Below are 14,602 nucleotides of genomic sequence, written 5' to 3' on the forward strand. Positions count from 1 at the left end.
GTAACTATTTTGATGCAGATCTTGTCGACCATCATTGTAAACACTTGGTTGTGTGTGTGTGTGAGTGAGTGTGTGTGAGTGTGTTAAGAGCAGTGACCCTGTGTCTGCTAATCCATCCATGTTGCTCTCCAGATGTGACATAGACCTAATATGTGTCTGTCCATCCACTGTCACGTGCTGCTCCTCTGCCCTCTGAGACACCAACATCTGTAAACATCTGCTCCACATCCATAAGGCTTCACCCCATCCCGTACACTGCTGCAGCCCTCGCTCCTGTCCTGTCCATATATAGTATACAGCAACACAGCAACAGCAGCAGGGGTCATCCCAAATAAACATGTCCACAGGGTAAAGAAGTGTCAGGGTCAAGTACCAAACTAGTAGTAAGTACTCACCCGATACGAACTTAAGTCAAAGTGTGTCAGTGTAACGAGCAAAATGTATTCGTATTTAGGACTGAAGATAGTTTGTTTTTTATTGAATCTTATTTATGTACCTCAATAATGTCTTCTATTTTACTTCTTTAAGATCTTCTTTTAAGTCTACTTATTTATATGTATTTTTTAATAATATATTTTTAATTGTTAATCAATCGATTAATTCATTCATTTGTATTTTACAAGTATTATTTTTCTTAACTTTTATGGATTCATTATTTTTTCTTTTTTGCACTCACATTATTTATTATTTAACACTTTAAATATTTATTTTCATACAACCTAGAAGTAGATGGGAGAGCGTTTTCTCACGTACTGTTGTTATTCTATTGATCCAGGCTTTTACCTGATCTTCTCAATCAATCATTTGATATTTTATCAAAACACAAACTAAAAGACTCTATTGGACACCGGTGAGAAAGCATAGGGCTGGTTTGAGTCTTTCGGATCTCTGCTGGCAATGCCAGGCTGAACGAGGTGATGCTGTCCACATGTTTTTGAATTGCCCCAGCCTTGCCACCTATTGGCAGAGGGTTATGCAAAAGATCACTGACAGTCTAGGTGTGAATGTGGACCTCACTCCTGCTCTATGCCTCCTGAACAGTCTAAAAGGACACGAGAGAATAAACCTGAAAAAGCGTGTTTGGGTCTGAATGTATGAATACAATATGTGTATGTGCAATGTACTGATATTGCTCTGATTATTTTCTTATTTGCTCATTTAATTGAAGGTAGACTTGCCTTTTTTATTTTATTTTATCAACACATGATGGTGTTGTGTTTTTAGGCTGAGGTTTTCGTTCTTTGGTAAACAAAATGTAAAACACTGCTGATTAATGTCTGATTGCCTATGAAGGAAATATTTAAAAAATCATAATTGAAAAAAAAACACAAACTAAATATGGAAATACTATATAGAAATGTGTTTTTATTCATACACTAAATCTGCTGAATGTATTGCGAGACATCAGACCAAACACACAAATTAAATTCTTCTTATCTTTATTATTATTTATATAAAAAAGAAACAAGTACAAAAATCATGTAGAAAGTTTACAATAGAAAAAAGTTGAAAAACAGCAAAAACACACTGCATGTGATGACACTGAGCATCAAAGGAAGATGGAGGCACTGAGCTACTGCACAGGCTCAGAGCGCCAGGTGGGCAATCACCTGCGATTGACTGATTTAAGTACTTTCTTACTGACTTGTGGAGTATCTCACAAGTTTATTTATTTAAACCTTTTTGAATAATAACGTAATGACAGCACATGTGGCTCAAAGCACGAGCTAGCAAAACGATCAGAAGATATGAAATATAAGCAGCAAACGAGTGTCTGCTGTGCCAGCTAGTTTGTTCTGTGCTTTAGCCACAGTGTGAGCTTACCAACTGAACTGAGCTATTATGACTTTTTACATCAAGGCTTTGCAAAAGAAAAAAAGAAAACATACAAAACTGCAGCTGAGGCCAAGAGACAGTGGTCTAACGTCTGCAAACGCCACTTCCTTTTGGGGCATTTTAAGTGTGAAAGGTCAACCACAAATAAAAAAGTTTAAATTCTTTACCAAGTGGGCACTTTCCTCACAAGATACGTTAACCATACTTAAATGTGTGTGTTTTAGTACCACAGGACCAGTTTAGTTTCAGTTCAGTCTAAAAAACAACTTTTTTCCCATTGCTCACAGTCTGTGAAGCCTGATGCTGTCTTTTCTTCTGTGCGTCTAAGAGCATAAAGGGATGCTTTTGGTCCTTTTTATCTGATACACACTTTGACAGTCGATACATCACTTTCATTTTGTAGGCGTTATTTAACAGTGACTGTTTAGGAGCCAAACTCAAAGCTAGGTTTAGAAAATTGGTGAAATAATAATAAGACTTCATTCACATTGTAGTACCGTTAAAAAAAGTCTTCAAAATGTACAAATTTTCTTAAGCTAATAACATTTGAAATGATTTGAAGTGATGTATCCACTCTCTCTCTCTCTCTCTCTCTCTGTGTACCAACCTCTTATTTTAATCTCTGTTTTAACAATTACAACTCAAGTACAACTTAATTCATAGTTTTTATCAGGGATGTAAAAAATAAAATAAATTATACATTACGTAAAAAAATAAAAAATACAAACAAAAAACAAGCTACAGTTGGGCTACATTCCAAAATAAATTATGCTCATAAATTGAGAAATTAACATTTTCTCCCAAACTACAATGAAAATAAACACACAACCGATCAAAAATCATCAATCGTCAATACTTTTCAACAATCAAAAGATCCAAATCATATATTTTTTTCTTTTAACTCATTGAATACCATCTCAAATCCACTGGATTTAAATTCAAACTCTGCTCAGAAATTACGAGAAGATTTTCCCAAACACAGTGAACTCTCGCTTTCATTGGGGCTTTTTTAAAGTCCATCAAAATTGTCTTATTAATTAGATTTATCTTTGAAAAACAAAGCAAAGAATATTTACAAATGATCAAGTAACTTTAAACACTGTCGAAACAGAGACTGTGCCAGCCCCTAACACTGGCCGAATGAACGCTGTGGAGGAATGTACACTGGGAACGTGTGTGTGTGTGTGTGTGTGTGTGTGTGTGTGTGTGTGTGTGTCAATTGCAGGGATTAAACTATTCCCATGCTGCACCATATAAAGCGAATGACAGTTGGGTTTTGGTGACTGCCATCAAAGCAGTGTAATTTTTTGATTGTGTGTGTGTGTGTGTGTAGCTGATTGTCCTGGTGTTTGGATTAGGCCTCAACAGAGCGCCGAGCAGCAAGGCACGTCATGGGATGAAATGAAGCAGAAGCTTCAATACTCCATAGTGGAATAACACCCGACTTTTCCCTGCGATGCAAACGCAGCGACCAGTTTCACAGTTTATAAGATATTGGGGGGCATATAATAATGCAAAATAAAGACACAGCAGTAATGTGCACACATCAGACCAGGGTCAAATCATATCTGTTATAATTAGTTTTAACCAACTCAGAGGTGAGAAGGAGGAAGCTTCCACCAGGTACTGTACAGAAACAAAGGAAGAATTGGAGAATCGAAAAAACAACACATCCTCCATAAAGATTCTGGCTGAATCTGAAGCTTCAAAAGATAATGAACAAACTGATTCATCTGTGGTATTCAAAGGAATTTTGGAAAATTTATATTTATCTGTTTGCCCCCGTTCTGCCATGCGTGCACACATACACACCCACCCACCGACTCACACACACTTGAGTCAGGCCTCCCACGTACAGAGCTGCCCCGCCCCACTGAGATGTTGAAGAGACGGAGTAAGCAAGTGTTTTTTTTTTACAAAATATACAGGTAGGAAAGTGATAGTCAGCTGCAGTCCGTACCAGCAGACTGTCAGACAGACAGACAGACAGGGTCCAGTCTCCACAGGTAGCACCCTGACGCGGACAACTCCAGCTGCCGAAGCTCGTCCTCCCAAATTCTCTGTTCAAGAAAATGTTTGATTTCAGGCCGCGTTGATCCTCCAGGGTCAAATGGTAAACAGTGAAGCAACCACTAACCGCCCACCGCTTTCCGATTGGTCAGCGGTCAACGTCCTGAATGATAAACGTTGCCATGGGTACCCAGTGGTCGCAGCTGATTGGTTGATCTACGTGAGCCTGTACAGAGTGCGGAGAGTCTGGGTGACCAAGGTGAAGAGTCCTCGGCAGGCGTTTCTCCAGTCCCGCCAGTGGGGGGCAGCATGCTGCAGAAGAGACGGACAGAGACGTTAATAATATTATTATTATTATAACAACAACAACAACAACAACAATAATAATAATAATAATAATAATTATTATTATTATTATTATAATAATAATAATTATAATTATAATTATAACAATTATAATAAAGTTTATTTGAATGGCACCTTTCACACAACAAATGCAGCCCAAAGTGCTTTACATGATTAACTGCACAGAGCCTCTTAAATAGAAATGGAACAAATAAAATACAAAAATAGGGAGAAAATGGCCTAATAAAAAAATTTAATGGAAAGTAATTAGGGCTGTCAAATTAACGCGTTAATTTCGATTAATTAATCACAGAAAAATGTACGCGATTAAAAAAATGTACGCAGATTAATCGCACTTCTATAATGCCCTTTGACCCGGTGCAAAAGTGGTGCACAGCTGCACCGAGCTGAACCTGTAGCTTGCATACACGGACCGCACGGGTGAAAGGGAGAAAAACACACACACACACACACACGGGGCGGGTGTCCGTTTACGCGGAAGACGAGACAGCTAGCAAACAAAATTGTACACACGGAGGAAGATTGAGAGATACTTTTGAACCTACATTGTTGCACCCACTAAATTAATATTGCACAGACACTGCGGAGAATAAAGTAAGATGTCTTCCTACCTTCATGCTTATTTGCCCGAAGCGCCCCATAAACCGTCCATAGAGCCCTCGGCCCCGCCCTTTCCCCCAGCTTCTCTCTTTACTTTTATCCCTTTCACCCGTGCGGGCCGTGTATGCAAGCTACAGGTTCAGCTCGGTGCAGCTGCGCACCACTTTTGCACCGGGTCAAAGGGCATTATAGAAGTGCGATTAATCTGCGTTAATTTTTTAAATCGCGTACATTTTTCTGTGATTAATTAATCAAAATTAACGCGTTAATTTGACAGCCCTACTATAAAGTAATTATGAATCAAAAGTCTCCACACTTTTCTTATTAATTTGACTTCAGTTGTGTCAATACTTAATAAGCAAGTACTCAGAAATCCAAATTAAACACAGAAACCTGGGATTATTCAACGTCTGACCTTTTTAAAGTGAGCCAAGATGCTAAAGAATGCACAAGTGACCTACAAACAACTAATTTAACATAATACAATAGAATCTTTATGCAATGATGTCCCTTTGTGTCCCCGTTTAGAATAGCAGCTAAGAAAGAGAGTTAAGAAATCTACTCTCCAGACCTACTGAAGTGGAATTATACATCTACAGAAACGTTGGAATCTGTATCTGTTTAAATGTGTTTGACTGGGACTGCCAAAGTGTTTCAATCATCATTTATGAAGCATCTGTCTATGCTACCAAATGTTTAAAACAGATCATTTAGAAAGAAGCAAAATAATAACTGGAAAGAGAACGCTACTTGAAGCTGGTTATTTGATATTGCATAAAGAGAAACAGGCAGACAAAAAAAAAAGAAATTAAGATGATGTCATAGTTGTGGAGAACAGCAGAGCGATGTAACAGAGAGCGACTACATGTCTGCAACACTGGAACAAGAGGATAAACAAGTGTGTCTGTGTTAAGGACGCCACGCTTAACCTCACGTGCCTGTGGTTAACACTCCCTCCCTCCCTCCCCCTTCCTCCTCTCCTCCCTTTACAGTCTCCATCCCTCCTCTCATTCCTTTTGTTTGAAACTGCTCGTTTTGAAAATGTCTCTGACTGTGCTTTTGGTTGTAAACAACACACACACACACACACACACACACACACACACACACACACACACACACACACACACACACACACACACACAATTTCCTCCTCAAATTCTCCCGGAGAATAAAGTATCTGTCTGTCTTTCTCATGCACGCACGCACATGCATGCACAAACACACACACACACACACACACGCATGCATACGCATTTCAAAGAGGGAAACAACTCCAGAAACCTGCAAGACGCTGTCCCACCCATTATACAGTGTTTGGTTTGTGTGTTTGTTTGTGTATGTGCGTGGAAGCCGTGCATGTATCTTTTAGAGAGAGCCAAGAGCAGGTGATGTCATCTTTGTTTATGTGCATAAGGCAGGATGGTGTGTGTGTGTGTGTGTGTGTGTGTGTGTGTGTGTGTGTGTGTGTGTGTGTGTGTGTGTGTGCCTGCCTGCTGCCTGCCTGCCTGCGTGTGTGTGTGTGTGCATGTGTGTGTGCGTGTGCATGTTTGTGTGTGCCTGCGTGTGTGGTGGGGGAGGAGGAGGTGGCGCTGCTGCCAACTCCTCACGCGATGTAGAGAGCAGAGGGAGGGAGGGAGGGAGGGAGGAAGGGAGGGGCGATATAAAGTCATAACAATATAAAGAGACACATAGATGGACATATGTAGATGGGTGATTTAACCCTAATCGATTCACTTCACTACATTTTTTTTAATTTGTTAAGTATTTTTTGTGTTTTTATGGAAAAGGTGACATTTTACACAGTTGTAACACTATTATTCATTATTACTACTATTATTATTTTACTCTCTGTAAAAACAATTGCACAATAAAGTGACGAGGAAGGAAAAAAGTGAGACATAAGAGAGAGAGAGAGAGAGAAAGAGAGAGAGAGAGATAAGACGGGGACTCTGTGTGTAATTAGTGTCTTAAAAGTACTTTAATTATTGCAAATTTCTTTAAAGAGAAGAAGTAAATAGAGATTTACAGTATTACTGTAAACCTAAAAATATCAAGAATAAATTAAGAAAGATAAAAAAGAATTGGTAAGGGAGGAAAGTAAAAACTAGTTCACAGCACACAGATTACATTGATTCACTCTCACACACACACGCAAGTATTGATCTGACTTCACTGCGGCCACACACAACCACAGACACACACACACACACACACACACACACACACACACACACACACACACACACAATTAACAATACACAATGTAATTAACAATGGTAACTCACATGCTCATTCATGCGACAACACTAAGCTGATCAAAATCAATGGGACTGTGCTGAATTCAAGGACATGGGGAACTTTGTACACACATCCTCAGCTCTGCTCAGGTGGAGGGTAAACATTAGAAATCACAACTAGGACCTGTTAACCTTTGGGTTTTTACGTTTTACTATTTTTAAAGGGAACATTGGAAACATGTAGCCCTATGTAACAGTGGTGTCCACTTAAAATCTCCTGTATACTAATAAAAATATTGGTGATGTATTATTGATTTATATAATGTATTAAATAAAACAGTGTCCATATTAAATTAAAATGTAATAGTTACATTAAAAAAAAAAACTAACCAACTAAACACACTCTTAACTGCACATTGCAGCGCCGTCTCTGCTCTGACTTACCGCTCTGTGGAGGACTGTGGCGTTAAATTCATCTCCGATGGCCTTCAGCTGGTTGGCCAGTCTCCTGACCTCCACCTCCTGCCCTGCCTCTCCCCGGGGGGCTCTCTGCTGTGGTGAAGCCCAGGATGGGTGCTCATTCTGGGGCAGCAGGTCGGGCAGAGGTCCCCGTCGGCTGGTGGTTTCCCGTGGTTCCTCTTTGTCCGAGTCTACAGAAAGAAAAGGCATGATATAAAATCAGAAAATCAGATACTGGCAAAGAAACAAATGCAGTTCTACCTGATTGTATTTTTACCACTGTTCTTCCTCATGGTCTGACTCTGTTTTGGTCTCTGGGAAGCAAACGTATGAAGAGACAGAAGCACTTTATATGATTCCACTGGTTATGCCTAATTGATTCTCAACAAGCAGCGTACATTAATAGCCTCCTTACAAACTTATGTTGCAGTTGAAGTCGGGGGAATATGGGCACACAAAAGGAAAGGCTGCCAAGCAACAGAAACATCTTTAGTGAAACAACACACGAATACACCCCACAATGTAAAATAGAGTGTTCCCAGAAATGTTCAATCATAATCGCAGTTGCTGAGGCTTTACAGAGAATTTGGAGTACTATACAGAAAAAGTGCATACAAAGTATACATGCATATTCAAGGAGACTTTCGCACAAACATTTAGCATTTAAAGTGACTTTAATAAAATGATTTTAAATTATTTTAGATGCAGAAAGAATGGGATGGGGATTTGTTATGCATACAATATGTGCATTTAAACTTCAGTCCTGACTTTTGACATTAAAAAATAGACCAACAACAAGTGGGATTGTTTAGTTGTCTATTTGTTAAGGAGCTTGATGGGGTGACTTATTCTCCTCTTCTTGGAATTTTGGAGAGTAATCTCCTAATCTGCTTATTAAGTCTGGTATGGAGAGGAGCTGTGTGTGTGTGTGTGCGCATGTGTTTTGTTTTTAGACTTTATTTACAGACTACTGTTTTGCCAAGCTAACTCAACCAGACCTGAACCTTCTGTCTGGTCGAATTAGCTTAGCAAACAGTGGGCTATATAGTAGTATTATGAGTAAATATAATGGTTCTTCTCATTTTAAGGGAAAGGATTATAGAAAAAATATTTATGCTAATGAACTTGAATATTTAGTTATGTTTCCTTATGTTTCTTCTGTTGTCTGTTTTTTTTCTTGTTTGTGTCCCCTTTCTGAATATCATAATTTCAAAGTCAAATTTGCTTACCAAATGTAATTAAAAGCCATAACGATCTTTCTGTCCTTTAAAAGGTGTTTGAGGCTACTTATCCTAAATTATTTAGTTGAATTATTTATTTTCTGTGAAACGACCCGTGTCTCTGTGCGCCTAAGGCAGAAACCAGCACCCCTGGTAACAACAGCACATGCCATGCTGGGAGGATTAGACTGATCCTTTAAAGATGCAGGTGACTAGACGAAGAGTAGAGACGGAGAGACAGGGACAGAAAAGAGAGAGCGCTAGAAAAAAAACTAATGGGAAACCCTGGCCTGTTGCCAAGGTAACTGTAAGGCAGCGCTCCTGGAGACGTATCGGTGTGATTGGTGGACAACGAGGGTCTGATCTGTGATAGGCTGGACCGGAGGAAAGGGGGCGGGACCAGGGATAAACCTGTCTGTTTGATTGGCTTAAAACGTGACAGATCCCCTGACCAGTGCAACATGGTGGAGGTTGGTTTGGTTGCCAGGTAATCATAATAAAAATAAACATTATTTATATGGCACTTTTCTTAAAAATTTTACAATGAGAATGGGATGGGAATGATTATTGGAATATTTGATTACTAAGTTGATTAATTAAATGTATTTTACAATGCTAACTAAAATATTTTCAATATAGAAACACTGTTGTTTTGTGTAATGTTAATAGTTGTTTCTTATTATTTATAACTTGAGGGCTATATTCAAGTGGCACTGTTGTTTTTTGTAATGTGTTTGTTGAAGGTCATGTGTTTTTGTTTTGTTTTTACCACGGTGTCGAGAATCGTGGAAAAAAACACAAATGAGTTATGTGAAGTAATGTTTGCAAATATGTTGACCAGGTTGGTGAAAGTGGTTTTGAATGCAAACCCTGCAAAGTTAAACGGGTGCATCATAAGTCAACAAGCTCCATGACAAGCTCAATACTACAACCACATGAAATCCCTGCAAGACCCTGCATGCAAGCCAGAAAATAACAGCCCTCATTACCCAAATGATAATCAAGGAAATGCTACCACTGAGCTCCATCTGTTCCTCTTGTTCAGGATTCCCAGAACATATGGACTTTGTTTAACCGGAGGATAAGATGCGCACCTGCAAGACTATCATTGCCACAGTTGAATGAAAATATGAAGTAGGATATATTAAACAAGGGGTTTTTCCACACGTCCACTTGGTTGGACAGCATGCGTTTGAGTTCTCAACTGAGGCAATATATACTGTCTGTGTAGTTAACAAACCAATGCATAAAATGATACTTAATGTGGATATTATAAAAAACAATATACAAATATAATAATAATAATATAAAATCATCTGTAGTGGCTGATGTGCAACTATCTACCAACTATCAAACCCAGGCATGTATGAGGAAAAGCTTTTGAATTGCTGTCCGCTGTCGTGATGAGGGTTAATGGCCATTTGACTTATTGATTAGAAGACTTGTGGTTTATCCCAAGTGTCTCACTAATTGGATTACTACGTCCCAGAGTATAGCTAAACAAATCATTTACTCACTTCATGGATAATACCCTGTCTGAATAAACGGACTCATTAACTTGCCGTGGGACAAGTAGTCTGACTAACAAGGCATTTCTGAATCGGACTCTTCTACAAACATCCCTACCTGACTGAATAAACAGCTTTTTAATGGCTGACTGAATGGCTAAATGAACAGTGTGCGACACACTTAAGATAAGTGATTGCCTAGGCTGAGCCGCTGACAGCAGGAGGAAATACTGCAGACTTTTTTTCTTTCTTTTTGCTGCTGCTGACTGAGTGCTGGGGACAAGTCTGAACATGCCCGAGATACACAGCAGACCTACAGCTGGGATGATAGGAGGGGGAGGGGCAGGGGCAGTGGGAGTACTGGGCCATTTATCTGTATACAATGTTAGAAATCTGTCACAACACAGTGTCTCAGTTCCAAAGGGTAAACCTGTAACCGGCCGGGACATTTCTGCCTCCTGAATTTCCCTTTCTACACCTTCAAAAATTCCCCCTCCACGTTACTGAAGTTAGATTTGACCCTTTATGACCGATCCCATTATACAACAAGGCGTCTCAATTCGCTGCACGCAAAGCTCCCCGCTCATGCTAAACACAGGAGCCTAACTCAAACTAACTGAGAAATAACTGAATCACTCACTGAAGTGATGTTAGCAGAATCTCTTCAGAGGCGAAAATAACAAACAGCTGCTGGAGACATAAATCAACAATATCCAGAATGACTGAGAGCTTTTGTTCCCATAATACTAATGAGGAATGAATATTGGTATTGTTCTTGACACCAACATCAATACTGAAATTACTCTTATTGATCTTACTCTCCAGAATTATATGCAAAAATAACCAATTACTTTTGCAGCAATATTAAGTTAAATAGCTATAGATTTATTTAACAATGCACATGCAAGAAACAGGTGCAAGGTCTGTGAATGTAAAGGAGATTTGTCAGTCCATTTTCTCTAATTTGAGCCTATTTTATTTTCTCTACTGATGTGAGTCATGGCCATTGTAAGCTCCCCTCATCACCAAACAGCGTGCTTTGTCTGGTGAACCAAATGGGTTTGAGCAGTTTCACAGTCTGATGGCTTCATTCATGCTACACCTACACACTGGTCTGCTGGTGACGTGGTCATTCTGCATCAGTAGAGTCACATGTTCCTGCCAGTCACAGCTGTAACATATCTCCTCCTCCTCTCCTCACACTGTACTGAGTGTACTCCCCCCTCGAACAGCCCACCTGTCCCCCATCAACACTGCCCAAACAGTCTCCTGCCATGGAAACACAGCCCCCGGGTGCACAAAACCGATACTCCTCTCATAATTGATAACGTCTGTCTTGTTTACTTTAGGGTGGAGGTCTAAAAGGCAAAGTTTCCTAAAGACTGAGTCATATCTGAAGTGAGTTTAAAAGTATAGTAACACAATTTCAAAGGGAAATTGACAACTCCATCATAATGTTTGCATAAGTGAATATTTTAAATGAAAGCACAAGAAATGTGTAGAGAAATAAATATCTACCCTATCAACAAACCCAGATAAATAAGTTAAAAAACAACAATGGCTGTTGTGTTAATGCAGCAGGAACTTAAAAGAAACAACAGCATCATTGATCCAAGAGAATGTGGTGAAAAGAGACCTGGATTAACCTGATTAGAGAATGGATTTTGGATCAGTACTTGGATCTGTGACTTAAGACCTATATATGATGAGTTAATCACGGTCGTATTGGCACCTGATACAGTTACTGGATTGGATTGGTCACATCTCTAAAAGCTGGCTCTGCTTCCTGTCAGACTAAGCAAAGGGATAACTAGCCCATGTGTTTTTAAGCTTCAACTTAAACCTTGGCATCTCTGTTATTTTTCATAGGTTATAAGTGAACACCATTATCTTACCTGATTGTTCTCCTGAGAAGACACTGGATGCAACTGCCCCTCTGCCCGTCTCTTCCCTCCCATTGCAGAGAGGTGGAGGAGGCTGCGTGGCTGATGGCGCTGACGCGGGTAAATGCTGGTGATTGTGGGGCTGGTCCTGGCCTTCGGGGTGGGGGTAAGGCAGCGGGTAGGACAGGTACAGAGCCTGCAGAGGGTGCAGGTAGTGGTGATTGTTGTTGAAGTGCATTGCTCCAGAGCCGGTGGAGATGGTGGCTGTGGAAAGCAGGCCGGGCCAGTTGTGGAAGGGGCGCGGCAGCTCCATGCGGCAGGTGTTGTGGCGAGGCAGAGGCCCGTTCACTCCTCCTCCAGTTTCCTCTACGCTCTCGATGGTCTCAGCACGGGCCATCTCAGTAGTAACCTGCAGCACACGAGGTAAACATGCATGAACATTATGTACATACACAGCCATAAGTGAGTGATAGACAGCGAGTACCAATGTATGTTTTATTTGATTTTTTAAATGGCTTGCTCTCTTTGAAAGGTTAAAAACATTATATTTTTACTCTTATTTTTATTATTGCTGTTATTGGCAACAATTACATATGCTCATCTGATAGCCTATCTATTTGTGAAACAAGCACTGCATGTAATTCGTATATTATAAAGCTGCATTTCTTGTATGAAAGGTGCTATGCAAATAAAGCGTATTGTTAATATTATTATTATTTATATGCATTTCAATGTGAAAGTAACACTCAAATTAACACAAAAATCATAAGCATGTTCAAAAAATAAGAATACAATACAATCAATAATAATACAATTACTAATAATCAGAAAAGTATCAGAAAGCAATTGTAAAATGTATTGTAAAAGCAACAACAGCTATTTCACGGAGTTAAAACTGTACACAGTCTATGGTTAAAACCAAAACACATAAACCTACTGTTGTAATTTTAGCATCATTGTGTTTTTTTCTCTCCTGCCTATTTGACCCACCGACCTACATTCGTCTATCAGCCGCTAGGGGGCAGCGGCGATCCCCTGCGCCTGAGCACGAGACTTGTGTTTATAAACAAATCCGTGCCGCCCGGGCACGAGGAAGCGCGCGCGCACTCACACTCACACACACACACACACACTGAAAGGCAGTGCCACGCGACTTATAACGGCGGTAAGTGGCGATATGAGGGAAGAAATCGAGCATAAAACAGAATGATCAGATCCTCGATGTGAAATCCAAACTAATAGGATAATTTTACATGGCTACAAAGTAAAAATGCCGTTTTTCTTCTGAAAAATAAGGTTCAGAGCGTACGTTTCCAAATAAGAAAATAAAATAAAAATAGCATGCAAAAATCTACCCCACTTTGGTCGTTTTGGGTCAGATAATCATTTAGCCTATTTTTAATTAATAAATCATTTATGTGTCGAACACCGAAGTATTTTTGACAGTTTTTCTGTTCAGTCGTCGTTGTTTCTAAGATTAGACTTTTGTCCAGCCTACTACTATTGATACTTTATGATTTGATTCGCTATACGCATGCTGTTAACTATAACAAGTCAGGACTTGTCCAAAATAGTAAAAGCGAGAAAATATCAGCGCTGACCGAATAAAAAAAATACAGGCGTAACTACGGGTAGGCCATTACCATAGGTGTATCAAAGTTAAAGATAATTAGGGCTATAAAGAAGCATGGAAGTGGCTTAATGTTAAATCCGCGTGGGTTATTCTGACAGCTGGACAGATGATGCAACCGGTCCAGCGCTGTTCAATTCACAAAATCCACAAATCTTCCACAGTTAATGTTAATAAATTCTTACTTGGTGTATGCGCTCCGTGTTGAGGTTGTGTGTAGGTCAGTAACAGACCGTGGGCTGGTGGACATCAGAGGGGATGAAACGAGCCAAAACAACCCAGCGATGGAGCACGAGACGGTGTTATTTGGTCCACTCTGGGAGAGGGAAAATATGTCACTCCATCAGGATCGTCTCAGGTAGTCTAGTCCTAATATTTTCTTTGCCGCAGATTAACCCATCAAAACAAAAACAAAATATCGAGGTTCAGCCCATGAGATGTGACAGAAGACGGAGCTGCTTGTTGTGTGCGATGTGTCAGTCCGGTGTTTTCAGTCTGAGGAGGTTTCTCGTACCTCAGTCTTAAAAGGAAAGGTTCTTAAATTAGTCAATGTAGAAAAAAACAAGAGCTAACGTCCGGGAAGGATTTTCAAAATAAATTACCTCTGCTTCTTATCGTAGAAAAAAACGATTGTTTTGTTGTATTTTTTTCTTTATATATATAGTATAATATGTTCAATACCACATTTACAGTCATGTAACATATTTAATGAAACATATACTATATACACATAGCCTAAGAGTAGATTTGAAGTCCATTGATTTGACCTTTTCGACAAAAAAAAACATTTCTTTATTTTGATGGTCTGAATCATAGTGTTGCATTGTTGAATTGACTTCCGTCACCACGC

General features: G+C 39.6%; 1 protein-coding gene across 1 annotated transcript; it reads right to left on the reverse strand.

Moving 5' to 3' along the window:
• Positions 1-1,495: 1,495 nt before the first annotated feature.
• Positions 1,496-14,225, reverse strand: bbc3 (BCL2 binding component 3). Its single transcript, XM_080053563.1, has 4 exons — positions 13,938-14,225; positions 12,135-12,531; positions 7,497-7,702; positions 1,496-4,158 (listed from the first exon to the last, which is right to left on the reverse strand). Exons 2-4 carry the CDS (start codon positions 12,517-12,519, stop codon positions 4,063-4,065), a joined length of 687 nt encoding a protein of 228 aa, XP_079909689.1. The 5' UTR covers positions 12,520-12,531; positions 13,938-14,225; the 3' UTR covers positions 1,496-4,062.
• Positions 14,226-14,602: the final 377 nt, after the last annotated feature.

The sequence above is a fragment of the Ammodytes marinus genome (genome assembly GCF_949987685.1).
Source record: "Ammodytes marinus genome assembly, chromosome: 3".
NCBI classification, from domain to species: domain Eukaryota; kingdom Metazoa; phylum Chordata; class Actinopteri; order Uranoscopiformes; family Ammodytidae; genus Ammodytes; species Ammodytes marinus.

Bases quoted from the DNA above. Each gene is read 5' to 3' on its own strand.
- bbc3 (XM_080053563.1), bottom strand. From the start codon at position 12,519: ATGGCCCGTGCTGAGACCATCGAGAGCGTAGAGGAAACTGGAGGAGGA. The intron at 7,703-12,134 runs GTAAGATAATGG...TTCTTTCTGTAG, and splicing joins CTTCTCAGGAGAACAATCAG to ACTCGGACAAAGAGGAACCA. The intron at 4,159-7,496 runs GTAAGTCAGAGC...TCTCTTCTGCAG, and splicing joins CCACAGTCCTCCACAGAGCG to CATGCTGCCCCCCACTGGCG.